This window comes from Gymnoscopelus braueri (genome assembly GCF_963280865.1).
Source record: "Gymnoscopelus braueri genome assembly, chromosome: 8".
NCBI classification, from domain to species: Eukaryota; Metazoa; Chordata; class Actinopteri; order Myctophiformes; family Myctophidae; genus Gymnoscopelus; species Gymnoscopelus braueri.
The window spans coordinates 15,519,018-15,538,830 of record NC_137609.1 but is presented as its reverse complement, the minus strand read 5'-3'; the positions used below and the strand labels follow the sequence as shown (position 1 = coordinate 15,538,830).

The window sequence follows — 19,813 nt, the reverse complement described above, 5'->3', positions numbered from 1 at the left end:
AGAAAGGAGGTTGTGATAAATATAAATTCTGGTGAATAATCATAAAAGCAGGAAGTAGTTTGCATTGTAGACAGTGACCTGATAAAATTTGAATGTTTTTTTAAAGAGTGGGATGAGGATAGAGTAGTATAACACTGTTTTCTACAACCTTCACCGAAGTCAAGAATACAGGTGAGGTGAAGAACATGGGCATGTCATAACAGGCAAAAATAGCAGATCTTCAAGATCAACACATCGCAATGTGTTGTGAGCTTGTAGATGTAGAGAAAGCAGAAGCATAAAACAACATTAAAATAATCGCAAAAGGCGGTGAATCAGACAATACAGTGAGGACATGGATAACAACACAGAGATTTAAAAATCAGATGCAAATAAACAGTGTTACATGAAACAGGTACAGTCACTATGTAGTGTGTCCTCAAGAAGCACCCTGAATGTCTCTATTGAGACCAATCGCACCAGTTTCAGAGAGTCCTGAAGTTTGATGGCTGCAGCAGGCACTGGAGTTTATGCAGGGGCAAAGGAGCTAAAACACACAGCAGAAAACAGCGACCTTTGACAGTTCATAGAATGGCTGCAGACCAGCAAAGGTGGCGTGATTATGAATCCCACCAACATTATAGAATAGATAGATACCTGTGTCTGATTGACTCGCTGGCAGGCATAGTTTTACTGAGGGTTAGAGTTAGGTTTAGGCATGGTTTTACTAAGGTTAGGGTTAGGGTTAAGGTTAGGTTTAGGCATAGTTGCAAAAACAAGAACTGTCAATCACAGCATGCAAAGCTGAGATGCCAGCAGCAACTTCTGTGTTCTAAGCCAACTCTTCCCACACTTTTAAATCCTAGAGGGTCTAATATACCAGTGGTTCCAGGACCCCAAATTCATATTAGTTTGCAGAGACCCATTTGAAAAGATTTTATGCCAGGGACCCCCAGAACATTGTGTTAAAAAAGATCTAAATCTGCAAGGTCACAACGCCTTGCATTGCAATTTGGGGGTCTTTGAAATGAAAATGTTTTAGAACCAAATGGTGTATGTAATAGCATAGACTAAACTTTGTTGCCACACAGACACAGAGGGCATTCAGGATTTTGAAAGTGACATGTTATAATTGGCACCAGTTTTCTGTTGGCACACCAGATCCGCAGGGTATTATTGTTACAGTGTCAGTCCTGTCTGTCTGCATGTCTGTTAGCAAAACAATTTGAGAATGAATGAGTGGACTTTCATGAAACTTGGTGGGAATGATCAGTAGGCTCAGGCTGTTCAGAAGACATGATTAACTTCAAGGGTCAAAAAGGTCATTATCTCAAGAGCCAAGGGTTTGTATTTGTGGTAAAGGAACTAAACTAAACTGAAGCTCACTATGAAGGATAATAGGGGGACTGTCTGAAAGAGAAAAGTCTGTATAATAGAACATGAACCAAGGTGATCAATGTCTCAGCTCAACTGAAGCACAGTTTAAGCAAGGAATGGGTCTTTAAATAGTATAAACAAATAAATAAATTAGCAGGGACCTCCCACAGGACAGGACACTGTCCCAAGGACAAGGTCACAGAGACAGAAGACGATTTAGATTATGTATTGTTTATACTATATTGTATTATTGCCATATATAGGGAACTTATTTGAAATTAAATATAACATTAAATAGTTTCATTGTGATAAATAAAAACATTCTCCTCAGTATTTCAGTTAGTCCAATTGGGACTATTATTAGACTTAAGTTGTCAGGGGCAACACTGGTAAAAGATTTAGTTCAGTAGGTTACTTTTGATTGGATTTTTTTTTATTACTGTAGGCTATTTCTCAGAAACTGGGGAATGTGAATCCTCAGTTTTATAAGCACAGCGTTATAATTCTAGTGATTCAGTGACGATGAAGAAGAATGTGAGCAACAACAACCACAACCATCATTTGAATTCTTGGAAAAATCCCCAAAGAAAAAGGCGTTGCGTAATGTCGCTCACTTGATTTATACTCACATCATCGTGTGTGAGCTTGTAGACCTCCTATTTTCACTACTTCTTAAACGTTGTATTTATTTATTTTATTTTGTATATTTAACTCTTTTTTTATTTATCTTTAAAAAAAAAGTTGAAGTAGAAGAAACAAAAAAAATGGGACATTTACTCGCGACCCATAAAAATTGGTCTGCGACTTCCCTTCCCGTTAGACCCTGAAGTTTGCCTCTTAGGCAACTTCACTGCTATCAGTGCAAAACTAAGAAAACACTCAATAAAATGTATAGAGGTGGCACTTGGAGCGGCTAGGAAGTGTATTGCAATAACATGGAAGTCTGACTCCCCCATCGGCATTGCGAGATGGTTCTCAGAAATGAACAGTTGTGTCCCTCTTGAGAAGATTACTAAGAAATGGGTTTGACACTTTTTTGAAGATTTGGCAACCTTATTTGGACTATATGGAAACGTTGTCCCTACCTCAACCTGTATCAGAGATGGTATAGGTTGTTATCTACAGCTATCTCGGTCTAGATTTATTATTTCTCGAAGCTACTTAATGTTTTTACAACAGATTTGTCTCTTCTTGATGTTCCTTTTCTTTCTTTTTTGTTCCTTTATTTTTGATTATGTTTTGATAATTTGTTATCTGTGCTGTCCTTTATGTATGTGGGTTTGTATGCGGGGAGCGAGGGGGAGGGATGTGGGGGGGTTGTATGTATACTTTGTGAAACATTTATATGAAAAAAAAAAAAAAAAAAAAATTGGTCTGCGACCCAAACACGGGTCCCGACCCACTGTTTGGGAAACAGCGCTCTACAACAACATTACATTACACTACTACAGTAACTTCTAGACGGAGAGGGGGGCGGGACCTTCCCGACGTCAACCCCTCACCGCCCCCTCTCCGAGCCTCCGATTGGCCGAACCGCCGCCCGTCGCGCCGCCGATTGGCCGAGGCGCCCGCCGGTCCTGCGCCAGTTCGCTCCGTGCTCGTATCAAGCACTTTGTGTACCCACTACCCTGTAATGTACTGTATACACATCACATACGACGTGCCTTTGTGCACGACGACGGTGCTGCCCCGGGTAATGGCCTCCTCCTCCTCGTCGTTGTTCTGACCAAGCCGAAGGAAAAAACTCTTAGACACTGGCGTTCACTGGGAAAATAAACACAAAATATCGCCAAAATGCGTCGCATCGGTGTGACAAGTGCGGCGCTGGAGATGCTGGGTGGCTGCGGCGGTGGTCCTTCTTCCACCGCCAGGAGGGCCAGCAGCAGCAGCAGCAGCGCTAGACCCGGGACCAGCAGGCTGTTGCTGGCCCCCCTCACTCCCTCGGTGCTGGTGTCACAGGCTCAGCAGCAGAGCTCGACGAGACCAGGAGCTGCTGCTGCCGCCGCCTGCCAGAGGCGCTTCAGGTCCACGTCCACGGGCTACTCGGAGCAGCTGAGGGAACGCTCCAAGACGGTGGCGTCCTTCTACAACCAGTCTGCCATCGACCTCTCCGCGGAGAAGGTTAGCCAATAGCCATGTTAAAAAAAAGGAATGATGATTTGTTTTAACTCTCGAGAGTGGCAGCGAAATGGAACTATTAAACGAACCCTTATTGTTCCCGGTGGTACGTTTGGTGCATTGGTTACAAATTAATACATTATTTATACGTTTATTTGGAAGGGATGGCGCATGTTAATGAACATCACACATACAATGCCGTGTATATACACCGGATTTAGCAAGAATGCTAATTTCCATCCGTAGTCCCCATACAGAAAACAAGCAACATTACAAAAAAAGAGCACATATAAACATTACTGAAAGGTTACAAACGGAAGAGAAAAAACAACAGTAAAAAAAGGCCTAGTTTAGACCTAAAATACAAGACTCTCAAGAAAACAAAACAAAACAAAAACCTATGAGGGGATTTATGATGTATTTATTACCTTCCCCATCTCCCCCCACGGCCCCCTGCTGGGGGTCAGCTGGGCAACTGCCTGGCACAGTGGCCCTCCTGGCTGTCGCTAGCATGGCGATGTGCTAAGCTAAACGGTCGGGCGTGGTGGTGTCATATTGAATGTGGAACTGTATCATCTGACCAGATCATCATTTGCCTTGGGGTGCCAGGCAGCCAGGTCTTGGTTCTTAAACCGTTACTTACAGCTAACGTCAGATGCGGACAGGCCTACAGCCTTTATTACACCACAATACCGTGTAACTTACTGTCAGTGGTGTAAAGTAACTGAGTACATTTACTCAAAGTACTGTACTTGAGTTTGAGAATTTTGAGGAATTTTGTTTCACTTCACTGGAGTGTTTCCGATTTTCAATACTTTTACTTCTATTCCACTACATCTCAGAGGCAAATATTGTACTTTTACCTCACTACAAGTATTTGAATTTTGAAACTTGTGTTACTAGTTACTTTGTAGATTTTGATTGTTATTACAAAACATACATTAACCACTTCAGCCCTATATACATTTCGGCTATTTGTGAGCTTGTAGATCTGCTATTTTCAAAAGATTGATACATTTTACTTACTGCATAATGAGTACTTTCTATTTTTGGTACTAAGTACATTTTGATACCAATAGTACCTTTTCTACTTTTACTCAAGTACATTTTGAATTCCGGACTTTTATTTGTAACTACATTGCAGTATTCAGATATGCAAAAGTGTCACTTTTCAGCTACAGTCACCTTTACTTTTTGAACCCAAATAGGGCAATTGTGTGACACCTGACCCGAAAGAAAACAACATGTTGTCACCTTTTTCACTTCGGGGCTGTTTGCATGCCTGAGTATTGATACTTTTACTTAAGTAAAAAAAAAATTTGAGTACTTTTTCCACCACTGCTTACTGTGTTGTTGTTAACTGTTAACTCTGCTAACATAACATCAGGAAGATTGTACTTTAATGTCAGACAGTGGTTGTTGATTATTAGTAGGACTGGACATTTCAACAGGGTTCTGCCACAGTATTGAAAGTAAACACTGTCCGCTTCACATGAAGTTGCAAGGATCAGTGGGTGGGTGGATGTCAATGGGAACTATAACTGTATAATCCTGAGCCGATGTTAAGCACTTCCTGTGACAAGCTGACTTTTAATAATGACAATTTGAGGACACTTGACTGTGGCCCACAGCGGTGGAGATGTAGGCTAAACTACCCATCTGTCAACGCATTCGGCTTCTTGTGTACACAGTCAAATTAAAGTAAAATTGTTAATTACAAATGTAGGCTACACACACCACAACTCAAATTAGGTATGTCATTTGTACATTTTCACATTCTCAGTTACTTACAAATGGAGAAATTAAGATTAAGAATGGACACAGCGGATTTACTGTCATATATGTATTTTATCGAGTCTGACTTTCACTTTCGTATCTATGCAAATTTAAAAATCAATCAAATACATCTACTGTAGTAGTCTTGATCCAAGGCTATGTATAAGCACCAAATCAAGTGGATCTGTCCTCGGGGGTACTTGTGGAGAACGTTCACCCCAGTGCAGAACATCCATCATGTCGGATGCATGACATGCTTGTGTTGTGCTGTTGCACAATGAGGTTTTGACTCAAGGTCAAGTATTATAGTGTTTAAGGCAGAAGTGTTTACTTAAAATGTATAGGTGAAAGGCCACATGTGTTTTTCATTATGATGGAGACCAACTTGACATGCACTTTGAATTTGATTTTATAGTAATTTATTACAGTATATTATCAGTCTTTGATTAGAAAGTGCGATATGTGACTGAATCTGGCTGCTATAAAGGGAAATGTTTGGAGAATGAATAACTGTGCACTGTTTATGTACTTGTATTATTAGACGTTAATATTTATCCTAAGCCAGAAACTGCTTTACATTATCATGCCCACCCAGTAATAACACGGTTGCCTTTGAGATTAGATCACTTTTATTGGGTTGATACTGTTAACCACATAAACCCTAGCATCCATATTCTAGGGCGAAGATTCTGTGAAAATAGCAGCTCTACAAGGGAGCTTGTAGATCAGCTGTTTTCGGAGATGTGATATGGGAAAGAGGAGCGGACCAGCATGAGCCTTAGCATCCATATTCTTGGCATGTCATTGTAGTCAAAAATTGCAAATCTACAAGCTCACGACGGGTCTCATTGCGACGTGTTGTGAGCTTGTAGATGGCTGTTTTCGGCAAAGCGATTTGGGGTAGAGGGAAAAAAGTGGTGGGCCAATTGCAGACCCCTGGGTGACCACGGTCGAGTAAGTATATAGGGTTTAAATGGTTTACACTATCAGTGAGAGGGATCACCAGGCCAGCTCTCAGAAATGTCCTTCGGGCACTTTTATTTAGTTGGCATGTGGTACGCTGAAGGAGGCTTTGTATGTTGCTCTGAAGTTGCCCTTGCCAGCTAAATATGCCTGAAGGACATTTCCATGAGGGCTGGTAATACCTCAGTAAAATAACTTTGATAGACTGTTCAACTGTAAGAAATGACTTGAAGTAACTTGAGTAGTGCATGCATCCTCGTAATATTAGCAGTAGACTTTTTGTTGTTGCTTGTGATTTACACAATTTAGCGGTTTAGAACAGTAGATCCGCATTGCATAGATCTATTTATAGATCATATTGTGTGTAATTATGAGCTAATGCTTGGCTTTAAAACAAGTGTTTTGATCTTGTAGATACATTTCCTCTTAAATCTACAATTTGAGACTCATTTTAATGCAGGCAATTTTATTTTGACCAATCAGTATGATAGAGTAAGTTAACCACATGAACCCTAGTGTCCCTATTCGGGGCATGTCATAAAATCAGCATGTCAAGAACATTGGCAGAAATAGGCAAACATTCTGCAAAGATAGCAGATCTACAAGAGCTTGTAGATCGGCTATTTTCAGTGAGATTTGGTGTAGAGGGAAAAAAGGAGAGTTGGTACATTCAGATCCTTGGGTGACCCTGGTAAACAAAGTACACAGGGTTTAAGTGGTTAATTCAGTATAACTAGCATGTCTGCAGTGGTTGGAGGTGGTCTCATTATTCTTCCATTGAGACATTCCTACCCTGGTGCCCGGGAGGGCACCTGCTGGTCGACAATGTCATTAAAGTCATTTGAAGGAGACGGTGCACCTAATTAAATACTAGATGTGCTGCCATCTTTTATGTAGTTAGGATATCACTGCAATTAACCTCTCTGTTGGGAGAGGGACACAGCAGACATAAAGCTGAAGGATTGCACATTTAAGCGTCTATATTTTCTTTGTTTCTCTATTTTCAGGCTTCAGTGCGGTTGACCCCAGCCACCCTACTGTATGCTGGGAAGTCTCCAGATGGACACCATGTCCTGGTAAATGCTCATACCAAATTCCTCTATCCATTCTCGTGCTAGGCAAAAGTGCAGGTCTACTGCACCAGATCAATTTGATCTAATAGCATTTAAGAGCTTTTTTTGTCTGTGTTGCCTGATTTTTATATGATTAGCAAAACTTAAAATAGATTTGACATGTTAGTATACATTTTCTAAACAAGTCCCTGAAAAGTAGAAACCGAGGAGTTCGGATTCTGTGATGCAACAGAATCACAGCTCATTCTGCAATAGTGTACAGACCTGAATCATGTAGCCTGGTAAACCCCTCCCTCCGGATATCTCATTTCCATTTGATATCAGGAGTGAGTCTGGCATGGGGGCCTGGCTTTTTGTCTGTGGGCTGGAGCTGGGCGGGAGTAATACTGTTGACTGACAACCCCTTCAGCCAATCAGGAGTTCGTTCCCCTTCAGCCAATCAGCAGTTCGTTTCCCCGACTACCAGACAACGTGACGCAGGGGGACTTTTGAAAGGTGAAAATTGGTTGCTTTATTCGGATACATGCGTGTCACTGCCGGCCCCTGCCGGTTCTCTGAATTTGTTTTATTAAATAGGCTCTGTCATGATTAATTGACCACATATATGACGTTAAACAACTAAATTCTATCCGAACGATATCTTAAAAGTTAATTCCGTGCCTCCAAAAATAAGTTTGAGATCGGGTTCCACCTGATTGGCCAACCTCCGCTGTCAATCACAGAACAATGAGCGAGGACGCTGATAGGCGAGTCCATTTTGTGGACGAGCAAGAAACGCCCAGATAAGCCCTCAGACCAAACCCAGTTCCTGAAATCAAATGCAAAGGAGATTTCCGGAAGGGGGTGGTTTACCAGGATATGAATTATGACCCGCTGGGTTTGAATTTAGCCTGTGGCACGTCTCGACACATTCTCTTACCGTTTTTGTTTTTGTTTTAAAACTTCAAAACGCTCTCAAACTTATTTTTTGTGGCACGGAATTTACTTTTAAGATATCGTTCTGATAAAATTTAGTTGTTTAACTTCATATATGTGGTCAATTAATCATGACAGCCTATTTAAAAATAAAAATTCAGAGAACCGGCAGGGGCAAAGCAACCTATTTTCAGCATGGCCCTTTCAAAAGTCCCCCTGCATCACGTTGTCTGGTGGTCTGGGAAACGAACTGCTGATTGGCTGAAGGGGTTGTCAGTCAGCGGTATTACTCCCGCTCAGCTCAGCCCAGAGACAAAAAGCCAAGCAGGCCCCCATGACAGACTCACTCCTAAAATCAAATACAAATGAGATTTCCGGAGGGAGGGGTTTACCAGGCTAGTATTTATCCTGCTGTATTATTTATCCTGCGATGATAATGACTGAATGATGTATGAATGAATTAAAAAGGTATACTGTATATAAAGCATTATTTAGATAAAATAATGCAAAAATAAATAGATAATGTCATATATAAACGATATATGTCACCATATATTATTTAGCCTATGCCAAGTAGTATCTACACAGTAAACTCCTTAGTGTTAATTTAGCACTGGGATTTTACTGCGTAGCAGGCCTTTCCTCACTCTTCTCCCTGCATGTGTGTGTTTAATTTCAGAGCAGTGCCAAGTACCTTCATAAGGAGCTACCTGTACGTATTGCTCACCGCATCAAGGGCTTCCGAAATCTGCCCTTCATCATTGGTTGTAATCCCACCATTCTACAAGTGGTGAGTCCAATAAACTGGAAATATATAGTGGCTCTCTTTAAAAAAAAAATTGAAGCTGATGCTATAGATGGAGGGGTGCTGTTGATGTATTGGACATCAACTTACAGAACAGTGGCTGCAGCTAGCTGCTCATTTCATTCTCTCTGACCACCAGAAATTGGGCGTAGCACCTGGATATCCATCGCACGCTTGCATCAAGTTCCGACGATTTATAAATCAACAGTTGACTAATAGTTTGTGTCAGAGAATTCTGATTTTATTTTTGACAAGAAACTTTAAGGGGCTTATAATATTTATTTCAGTTAATCCGTGTGTCAACACTGTGTACAATGTTGATTGCTAATATTCAGTCTCTGTTTCCTTCTGCCCGACAGCTCTCAGGTCACATTTGTAACCCATTTAACTCGCATGCAAAGGTTTTGTGTACTTGATGAACTTTCACCTAGATTTCTAACCTCACGATAATCCTGCACGTCTGTAAATTCTTGGCTTGATTCTTGGCTTGATGCCAGGTTTCCTCCTCGTGGCACCAGTTCTAACATTATCACCAATGTAATGACATATATTTTGTTACGTCAAGAATAACATACTACTTCACACTGATTCTTTTATCAGCATATTCATTCTCAACATCCTCAACCTCAAGAATGATGTTCCATGTTTGACATACTAACAAACCTTGTTTTTCATTTATAAAGCTTCCAAATCAGGATGTCCTCTGTTTTTCTATATCAGACAAAAACATTACATGAAGCATGCTTAGTTTTCCTGGAAGACACAGTTGTTCAAGGGGCCTCGCTATGGGGGCCCTTTTTAGGAATGTGGTGGGGGTGCACTCCCATACTGTAGGGAGAAAGCCTACGTATGGGAATTCTGGGAATTCTAACTTAAACTCTCCATGTTTTTTCTTATTTCTTTCCCCCTTTTAGCATGAGCTGTACATCCGAGCATACCATAAGTTGAGCGACTTCCCTTCGGTGAGTGACTGTAACACACGTTCAGCACATGTTGCACACAAAGAAGTGGAAACGTTTTCCCAAGTTCAAGTGTATTTATCCCTCTGTCGACTGGCTTATTTATAACCGTCCACAGCCCTGTCCTGTATGTAACTTTAGGAGTTGATAGACTGCCCTGTATGTGACTGCCTTGGTCAGGACTAAAGTGTTACTGCATGCTTTCACGGAACTCTGATGAGCTGGGACATGCAAAGTAAGCCATAGGTCACTATGAGTAGAAATTGAACTTGAGATTAGGGGTTGACAGCACTGGTTCTCGAACCTTTTCACACCAAGGACCCCCAAATTGATACATATTAGCCCGCAGACCCCCATTTGAAAAGATATGCCAGGGACAAGAGATAAGAGAAGATTTGTACGGTGTGGCTCTATAGAAGTGATTCTCAACCTTTTTAATTTCAAGGATCCCCACTTTTATATGCATTAGACCACGGACCCCCTTTTGGTACCATTTTAAATCTCTGGAACCCCCCATCTATACTGTAAAATTCTCAATGTTACTTTAACTCTCAGAGTTTGGTTCCATTTGTACACTCTCAGAGTTACAGACCCACAAGGGTCCAATTGGTTAACTATCAATGATTTTGCTGGGGACCCCCTGGAACCCACTCAAGGACCCCTGGGGGTCCCCAGACCCCACTTTGAGAACCACTGCCCTACGGTACGGATTTTGACCATAGTGTCATACCTTGCTGACCAATAGAGCTTGCTTTTTATTTTTATTTTTGTTGTTGTGAACCGGGGATCGAACCGGGAACCAATTCCCAATCAGCTGCTCTTCCTCCTGAGCCGCTGCCACTTACGAGGACTAAAGAGTATTGTAATAGCTGTCATGTAGTTGCAATACCGGTGCTTTGATGATGCTTTACCACCAGTGCTTTACCCTTGAAGTAATTGCATTGATTGGAATATTAAGGAAAAGGAATATTCTCTCTCTCTCTCACTCACTTACTCACTCACACTCTCTCTCTCTCTCTCTCACACACACACACACACACACACACACTGACACACACACACACACACACACACACACACACACACACACACACACACACACACACACACACACACACACACACACACACACACACACCGTAGCTGCTTCAAAATAAATTGCAATATAAATTTGATTCCATACCAGCCCTACTTGAGATGGCAGGGGTATGAGGCACAGATACAGCATTCGTTTCAAAATCTCAGCATTTGAAGCTGATTGTACCCATGACAATATCCAGTCCATGTGTTTCTGTCATGGGTGTGCTTTATCCAATCATGTAATCATAATGTGCAGAGTGGCAGTTTCTTATCCAATCAGGAGCATGTACTTACCATGATGTCGTCGCTGTTGGGTAGAAACCTTGTATGTTTAGTCACAAGCTCTTGTTCAATATTTATAAAAACCCACATACTGTCAACCCACAGACTGTCAAAGTGAAAGTCAGACACTTTCACTTTATTTATTTTTAAATTGTGAAAATAGCAGATCTACAAGCTCACTGCGTGTGACATTGCAACGCGTTATAAAACATGAATTGAAATATGGAGATACAGGGTTTCTGCCCGACAGCAACAATGTTCAGCTTGAAAATTGAACTGTGAAAGTCAGCAAACCTTTATTGAGAGAAGTGAAACAAAGTATGGCAGTAGCAGTAAGAAAGTTCTCTTTTCATAATGAGATGGATCCCAATCCCAGGGCAGCTACACGTTCACTATAGCATACAACTTTGCCTGGTGCGATATCTATAGTAATTGTTATCCATGCCAGATTGTGAATCGACTGTAAACAAAAGTAGTTTACTTTCAGAATGAGTGATTTAGAAGACATTGATGCATTGGTAGTGAAACAGGCTGAAATTGGAGTTTAAAATAATTGAGGTTAAAGGACAAGAGCATACATTAGCTTGAATTGAAATAATTTGCTTTGGGACCTCACATTTAACAGATCCTGGACCAAGATGTGGAGACTCGTTTCTGTAAACTGGTTCAGCAACTACTAGATGACCATAAAGATGTGGTGACACTGCTGGCTGAAGGCTTCAGGGAGTCTCGCAAACACATCCAGGTAGAGACGGCATGATATTGCAAAGAGCAGTCTATAATGTTTTATGCTCTGTTCATGAACAAATATTGTTTTGGCTTATGTTATTTTATAACTTTAATCATGGGGGATACTTACTTTGACAGTTCCACCAAGTTGGTGCACAATGCCTGTGTAAAACCGGTTCAAAATCGTGGGGTCACACTCGGCAACAAGATGATTCCATAATGTTAGGGGTGAAAATGTTCTAATATCAAAGTGCTTGCAACTTTCCAACCAAAATGTAAATGCTTGTCTTTGTTACATATTATAACATGAAAGGTTATATTTGTTACTGCTGGATAAACAAGCAATTTCAAGATATCTGTGTTCAGAATTCAGATAACTTTTCATGAGTATTTGCATACAATGGTCTAAATTATTTATAATTTTATGGTCAAGATTAATCAAATTATATAAAAAAATTACAGATTAATTGATTTAGGAATATAGTAATTAATTGCACTTGTGGGTCTGTTCTTTTGAATATTTAGCACTTGTGGAAACATGTTAGCTAGATAAACCAACCAGATCAAAGCGCAAGCAGATCCCAGCTTTTTGTTCTCCTGACATTCCAGGACGAGATGATGATCCGCAACTTCCTGGACACCACCCTCTGCTCTCGTCTGGGTATCCGCATGTTGGCCACACACCACCTTGCCCTCCACGAGGACAATGTATGTCTGTTTAGTGTTTAAGTTTTGGGTTGAACTTAATGGTTTTGTTTAGAAGTTTAACGTTTCGATCAATCAGATTTTCATCGGGACATATACATGTATATGTCCTGATTGGTCGAAACGTTGACGCAATAAAATACAGCAGAGCTTTTTTCAGTATTTCCAGTGTGCAGTCTCTACTTCCTTTTGTGATACTGCTGCTTGTCTTGCACCTAGGCCATCTTCCTCATTTTGTTTAGAAGTTCACATACTCACATTAGGACTGGGCAATTTATCAATATTATATCAATATTATTTTATTAGACTAGATTGTGTCTCATAAATTTATATGGCGTAAGTGTTGTCTTTCCCTGGTTTTAACCACTTAAGCCCTATTTTATACTTTGGCAGCAAATGAAATTGTAGATCACTAAAGTAACCTAGCAGTGACTGAAGCATGGATAGGAACAAACTTACTGACGCTTGAATAATGTATTCTTTTTCCAACTTCCTTTTTGGTGACAGTGTTTTCATTCATTCACTCATTTATTAATTTTAGCCGGATTTCGTGGGGATCATCTGCAGGCGTCTCTCTCCGAAAAAGGTCATAGAGAAATGGGTCGACTTTGCTAGGTGAGTTTTGTGTTTGTTTACTGAGATTGGTTATCTTTAGATTACCTTACCGCTACTATGACTGCTCTCTTCACTCACTGCTCTCATTGGCATCTGCTTAGTTTCAGATAAGCTGATAAGATTTGAGACATTGTCGTATTTCAGTAGCTAGGTGCCGGGTATTGTTCCCATTACATTTTCAGTTCCATCTTATCAAATGTCCTTATGGAGTCAAAATGTACCTTTGCTTCCAAGAGAAAGTTCAGGTGGGTGGCATCCTGGTTGCTCAAGCTGTTATACTTTTTTACACAGCTTTGAGGAATCTATACGGTACTGTACATATACAGTATATACCATATATATATCGCACTGTATATTTCACAATAACATTTGTATTGAGACAACTGAATCTCATTGAGGATGTTTACCAGAAAAAAGTTGCACTAGAACATCCAACTTCCTTTAAGGCTATATCATTTTAATACAGCCATTTCCCCATAATACATACCAGGACTAGTTTTTCTTTTCTTATAATGTACTGTATATTGTCAGAATCAGCTTTGTTTGCCTCTGTCTATATCAGGGTTCCCCAATTACTTTTCCCCAAGGGCCAAATTATGTGTGGTGTACCAAGCCGAGGGCCAGGGGCATTGTGCCCGCCAGCGGGCGCCGAAATCGTGCACATTTTATTAATTCTTTTTTTCTTTTTCTTTTTTCTCTAATCGAATCAAGTGTTGAGGGTCACACAAGGAAAAAATGCACTCTGGAAACAAAATAAGTTGAGAATCAACCATTTACTTAAAATATTTGGTTGTTACAGTCTGCTTGAAAAGTAATACAGATTAACAGCAGCCAGTTGTACATACTGAAAATCAAAATAAGTCTAGAATCAACAATTTACTTACAGATGTGTTTGTTAGTCTGCTTTTTTTTTTTTTTTTTTTTATCCCACGATTTTGTAACCCCTATTTTTTACACCCAGTGCCAATTGTCTATGTAATCCTGGGCACTACCTTCCCTCTGCCAACCTAGGGAGGCCAGGGCCGAGCTCATGCCTCCTTCAATGCATGAGAGCCAACTGACCTTCTTGTCACCTGACAGGGGAGAGTTTCCCTGGTTGGACGTAACGCGTGGAAGGAACACGTTATTCCAACCAGTTCCTTTCCCCTCCCTCAGGCGCCCCGGCTGGCCAGGGGGAGGCAGTATAGTGACCAGGATTACTGCATGTTTTTGTGAGGGTACCTACCCTAGGGAACACGGGGAGAACATGCAAACTTTGTTAGTCTGCTTGAACAGTAATACAGATATTATTTAAAAATATATATATGTTTTTTTCAAATATATATTTTTTTATGACAGGAGTCGTCGCGGGCCGGACAGTTGCCTCTCGCGGGCCGCAAATGGGCCGCGGGCCGCCTATTGGTGAACCCTGGTCTATATGCTAAAAGTCTTTTTGAGACAATTTTCACCAATGAATGAGATTGAATGGAATCACTACGGAGTACAGAAACAACAGACAAAGATTATGGACAATATTTGGACTTAAATTATTCCCAGGTAGCTAAATAACCCAAAGTTGCACATCATTTTAATGTGCCTACTACATATAGGGTGGGGTTCTCACATTGGAGGGGTTCCCTCATTTTCCTACCTTTGTGAATATTTGGTCTTTATAAAGGTAGAGATACAAGTGCACAAATACAAAAACCTTCGTCTGGCCCTCTGTTGTTGACAGGCCTAGCTAGATTTGAACAAAGTCATTAATGTTTGTTTAGGTGCCAGCAAGGCCCATCAGTAGGATTGTCTCTTTTCTCTAGACTAAAGGCGGTTACACACCGGCGAATGTGCGAATATACGCAAAATTCGGACTCGTTCCGAATAATTAAAAGACGCTTTTTCGCTTCGCTTTTCCGCTTTTTCGCGCCATGTACGCTTGCATTGACTTTATAAGGTTTTTAAAAAAAGCGTATTATTCGCACGAAAAAATCGCCCCGGTGTGTAAGGACCTTAAGCCTCATGCTCAGTGATGGCAGGATTGTGTTGCAGTTCAATTCCCCCTGGAGTCCTAACCAATGTTAATTCCTGCAGGACTTGGAGTTTCTAATTTTCTACAAGTAAATGCATGTTGTTGCTGTCGGTCAGAAACCCCTCATCTCCATATTTAAACTTTTTATGTTTTTGGCACATTAATGCCCTACTTCAGTGTCACACAAAAGGAGTGAAATGCGTCGCATTGCGGCTATTTTCACTATTTTAAAATATTAACTGATTCACTGCCAATCACGTAGATCTACGCAAACCTATTTAAATCCGCCACGTGCCAATCGCGTAGATCTACGTCAACTAAAAATATATTATTATATATATATTTTTTCCCAATTTGACCCAAAGACCAAGGAGATATGATTTTTTGAAGATCTAGACTCCTATCCACTTCCTTGTTAACTTAAAAATTCTGTATCTCGGCTCCTGAGTACTTTTTTTTTTCAATGAAAAACTCTGGCACTGGCTAAAAAAATATGAAAATACCTCTGGCAGTTAATGGGTTAATAAAAAAAAGAACAATTTTGAACATGCAAGGTTTCCACCCGACAGCAAACGATATGCCCTGCTCACAAGCTTTCAATCAGAATGGTAACTCTAAAAGTGTTTTCCTTCTCTTCACCAGACGTCTGTGTGAGCACCAGTATGGTAACTCTCCCAGGGTGAGGATCAACGGCCATGTAGCCGCTCGCTTCCCCTTCATTACCTTGCCTCTGGATTACATTCTGCCTGAGCTACTCAAGAATGCCATGAGGTAACACTACCACTTACGTTTTCTTTGCTTCCTTACTTTGTTTATGTAGCAGGGACAGTGGACGGTTCATTAACTGTCCCACACAGCACATCTGTGTGGGACAGATCTGTAGTTCCCGGACCGTTACACACAGGTACAGCAGGCAACCAACTTTACAAACGTGTGAAATGACAAAAAACTGAAAACATTATTTTAAAAATAAACATTCCACATGCTGTATATAGATTTATGTTTTCATATACAGCCACCTCCACAAATATTGGTACCCTTGATAATGATTACATAAAATAAAATAAATACAACATCAGTGGAATCAACCAAAACATGTTTGTAAAATTTGTCATTTTGATTATCAACTATAGTATTGTGGTCGTGCATAACTTCCGGTGTCTCTGGGATATAAGATTATGAAGTGATGCATGTAAAATTACCCTCCAGCGTCATCCACTATGGGAAAAATCTGCTTAAAAGAGATGCATGGTTGTGAAGCTACACAACTCGGGTAGTGGATGAAAAATGAATTCAAGGCTAAATATACCAATAAGAGTACTGATTCCCATTTTAGTATTAGCTCTCCAAGGGCTTTCACTGTTGGTTAAAAGTAACCAAATGCAGTCTATGCTGCTGATTCTGATACCACACCAACAGAGCAAAGTGTTTCAAATGATCAGCACCATGGTAGGGATGGTAAATGTACTTAAAGTACCTAAAGTAGAGAGTACTCATTATGCAGAATGTCCCATTTCACAAGTTTTCAAATGTATAAAACTCCTTTGAAAATTGCAGATCTACAAGCTCACAATGCATCGCAATGCATTGTGAGCTTGTAGTTCGGCTATTTTCAAATGGCCGAAATGTATATAGGGCTGAAGTGGGTAATGTATGTTTTGTAATAATAATCCAAATCTACAAAGTAACTAGTAACTTAACTCATTGCCTGCCATGGACGAGTTAACTCGTCAAATTCTGCTATGGCTCAGCCTGTCAACGGAGTTTGGACGAGTTTTTTTTCCACACAGAACCAGAGATAAAGCGATCCGAAGATTTACTGCTCCATTCACTCCCTGGTTAACTTTTTACTTAAAAATCCTGTATCTCGGTGATTTTTTTGGTGATATTTCTTTTCCGAAACATGCCATTTTTAATGCCGCATAACAAGCTAATGCTAAGCTAGCGTGCTAAGCTAATGTTTTTGTGGAAGCACAGTGAAACCCTCCGTGATTAGCAACCATCAGGGGATCGATCATACTGGAGATAAATATTCTGTGACTACTTGAAAAGGTAAGAAAATCGCAAAATTGCTGGCAGGCTGGGCCTTATTTAGTAGTATATACTCTGGTAGTTAAAGAGTTAAGTTTTCAAATAATTGTAGTGGAGTAAAAGTATAGTATTTGCCCCTGAGATGTAGTGGAGTAGAAGTAAAAGCAAGACAATAGTTAACCAGCAGCACAGCTTTTGGTTTTGGAGACCTCAAGCGCACTTCCAGGTACACTGGACTGCCAAGAAAAAGGAAATACTCCAAGTAAAAATACCTCAAAACTTAAGTACAGTACTTGAGTAAATGTACTTACAGTTACTTAACACCACTCCCACCACTTGATATAGACACATTCCTTCCTATCCTGAGAGAGATGTGTTGAGGGCCAGGCACCCTTCCCAATCCAGCGCCACTGGTGATACCCAGTGGGCCTTTGGTCCAAGCGGCACCAATGCAAGAACCGCCGTCTTCAGACCTTAACCACTTCTTGGTTGTCAGAGCTGTGACCACTCTGCAGATTCACAGAATAAAATGGCTTCATGGCGTCCCTCCAAAAGCTTTGCCAGCTGGGTATTGGGGAACTCCTTTTTTCCTGTTTACAGTGAAACACAGCTGCATGTGGCGCTCCATTACTAGAGCTGTTTGCTCCCTAGCTGCCCGTTTAGACGGGGACATCAGGGAATCTCATTTATACATTTAACCACGTAACGACAAAAATATTCTACATTTTTATAAATTATTTATTTATTATCATTTCTAAATTATTTCAAAAATAGCTTGCAGATCGGCTATTTTTTTTAGAAATCAAAGGTTTTAGAAAAAAAATTATATTCTCAAAACTTGAGACACCAGGGTTAAAGTGGTTAAATAGAGCAAAATTGTGAAACCTCTCTCCATAACAGCTCTAATGTGGTCTCCATACACTTAGATGTCTATGTGCACAGACCTGCAGAGTAGCTAATGGGGAGCCTGGGGTGATGATAAGGAGAACAACTAGACGCGTCGCAATTCAGGGCAATTGCAGAGTGTGGTTGCACCGACGCGAGTCGCGGGTCGCTGCCGCCGGGACTCGAGGAATACGCTGGGAGGAATACCGTCGGAGGCTGCGCCAATTACATTGTCACGCAACTCCTGAGATCACTTGCGTTTCATTTTGAGAGGATTGGTCCCCCCAACATATGGTTTTTGCATCAAAAGGTTACATTTTGAGCATTTGTGGCGCCCCCTATGGATCAAAGTGATTCAAATTTGGGATTGACTGGACATTTCGTTCGTGATTTGTGGCCTTTTTTGTAAAACGAGCCCCTTCCGCTAACTTTGGAAGCCATTTACGGACGAACGGTATGGACTATCAAAATTCTGTTTCGGTCCAGATTATCGCATGGGTCCAGAGATCATGTGTACTGATTTTTGTGAAATTTGGAGAAAATATGTGGGAGGAGGAGCTAAAAGTGTGTTTTGAAGAAAATTCAAAATGGCGGAAAATCTATCCTGACGCAAATGGGCGTGGCCTATATGGGGAGTTGCGTCATGACCCAAGGAATCTAGGGAAAAATAAATTTTGATTTTACGACCTACGGTTCAAGAGTTAAAGGCCAAAACGTAAAGGGGGCTGTTATAGCGCCACCATGTGGCCGATTAGTGTAATTATTTTTTCAATAATTTTGGACTAAATTATGAACCTCCCCTCCAAATCTGGTAACTCTAGCTTTTACGGTTTCTGAGAAAAAAATACTTGAATTTGAGTTTTTTCACTTTTCCATTAAAGCGGATGGGGAAATTTAATGCACTTATAAATCAATATCAATTAAACTATTTAACCAATCTCTTAGCAAAATACAAGCACACGATTCCCGCTCAAGACGGTCATTTTGACATATGGCACGACATTGGGGGATAAAAACTGTGGGAGGAGATGCGGTTCAAAGTATTGTTTATCTAGGAAAATAATAAAGTGTGAAGATTACTATAGTCTGGTTGCCCTGTTAGGGCAACCACACTAATTATACTTACGGGAATGCCACATGGTAGTAAAGTCAGAGAGAGAAGGATGAGGCTGGCAAGGCACTGCGTCAGGCACCCGGAACTAGTGGCAAGCAGACTGACACTATGGGAACTAAGCCAGGAAAGGCAAGAGGCACACCAACTACGTCGATGCACTGCGGCGCGACAGCTAACAACACTGTAGAGCTCAAGACCCTCATGCTAGATAGGAGAGTGTGGTGGGCAGCGATTCAGGAGTCCCGAGTTGGTGTTGGCTATACCGCACTCTCGCATCGCATCTATCGATGTTAACCAATCCTGTGGATGTGCAAACTCGTGCAAATGAGTTCTCTGCAATGTAATTGCTGAAGTGTAACAAATCCAGGAAGGGCCTTAGTCAGTTTTTTTGACAACTAGAAA

At 40.8% G+C, this 19,813-nt stretch overlaps 1 protein-coding gene across 1 annotated transcript in view; it reads left to right on the top strand.

Annotated features, from left to right (window-relative positions):
- Positions 1–2,970: 2,970 nt before the first annotated feature.
- The window catches only part of bckdk (branched chain ketoacid dehydrogenase kinase), a 28,450-nt gene continuing 11,607 nt past the window's right edge, over positions 2,971–19,813 (top strand). Inside the window, exons 1-8 of the mRNA XM_080436392.1 lie at positions 2,971–3,477; positions 7,221–7,289; positions 8,881–8,991; positions 9,921–9,968; positions 11,953–12,072; positions 12,666–12,764; positions 13,303–13,376; positions 16,024–16,152. Of these exons, the coding sequence (XP_080292518.1) occupies positions 3,151–3,477; positions 7,221–7,289; positions 8,881–8,991; positions 9,921–9,968; positions 11,953–12,072; positions 12,666–12,764; positions 13,303–13,376; positions 16,024–16,152 (977 nt within the window). The 5' untranslated portion in view covers positions 2,971–3,150. The remainder of the gene's footprint in view (positions 3,478–7,220; positions 7,290–8,880; positions 8,992–9,920; positions 9,969–11,952; positions 12,073–12,665; positions 12,765–13,302; positions 13,377–16,023; positions 16,153–19,813) is intronic.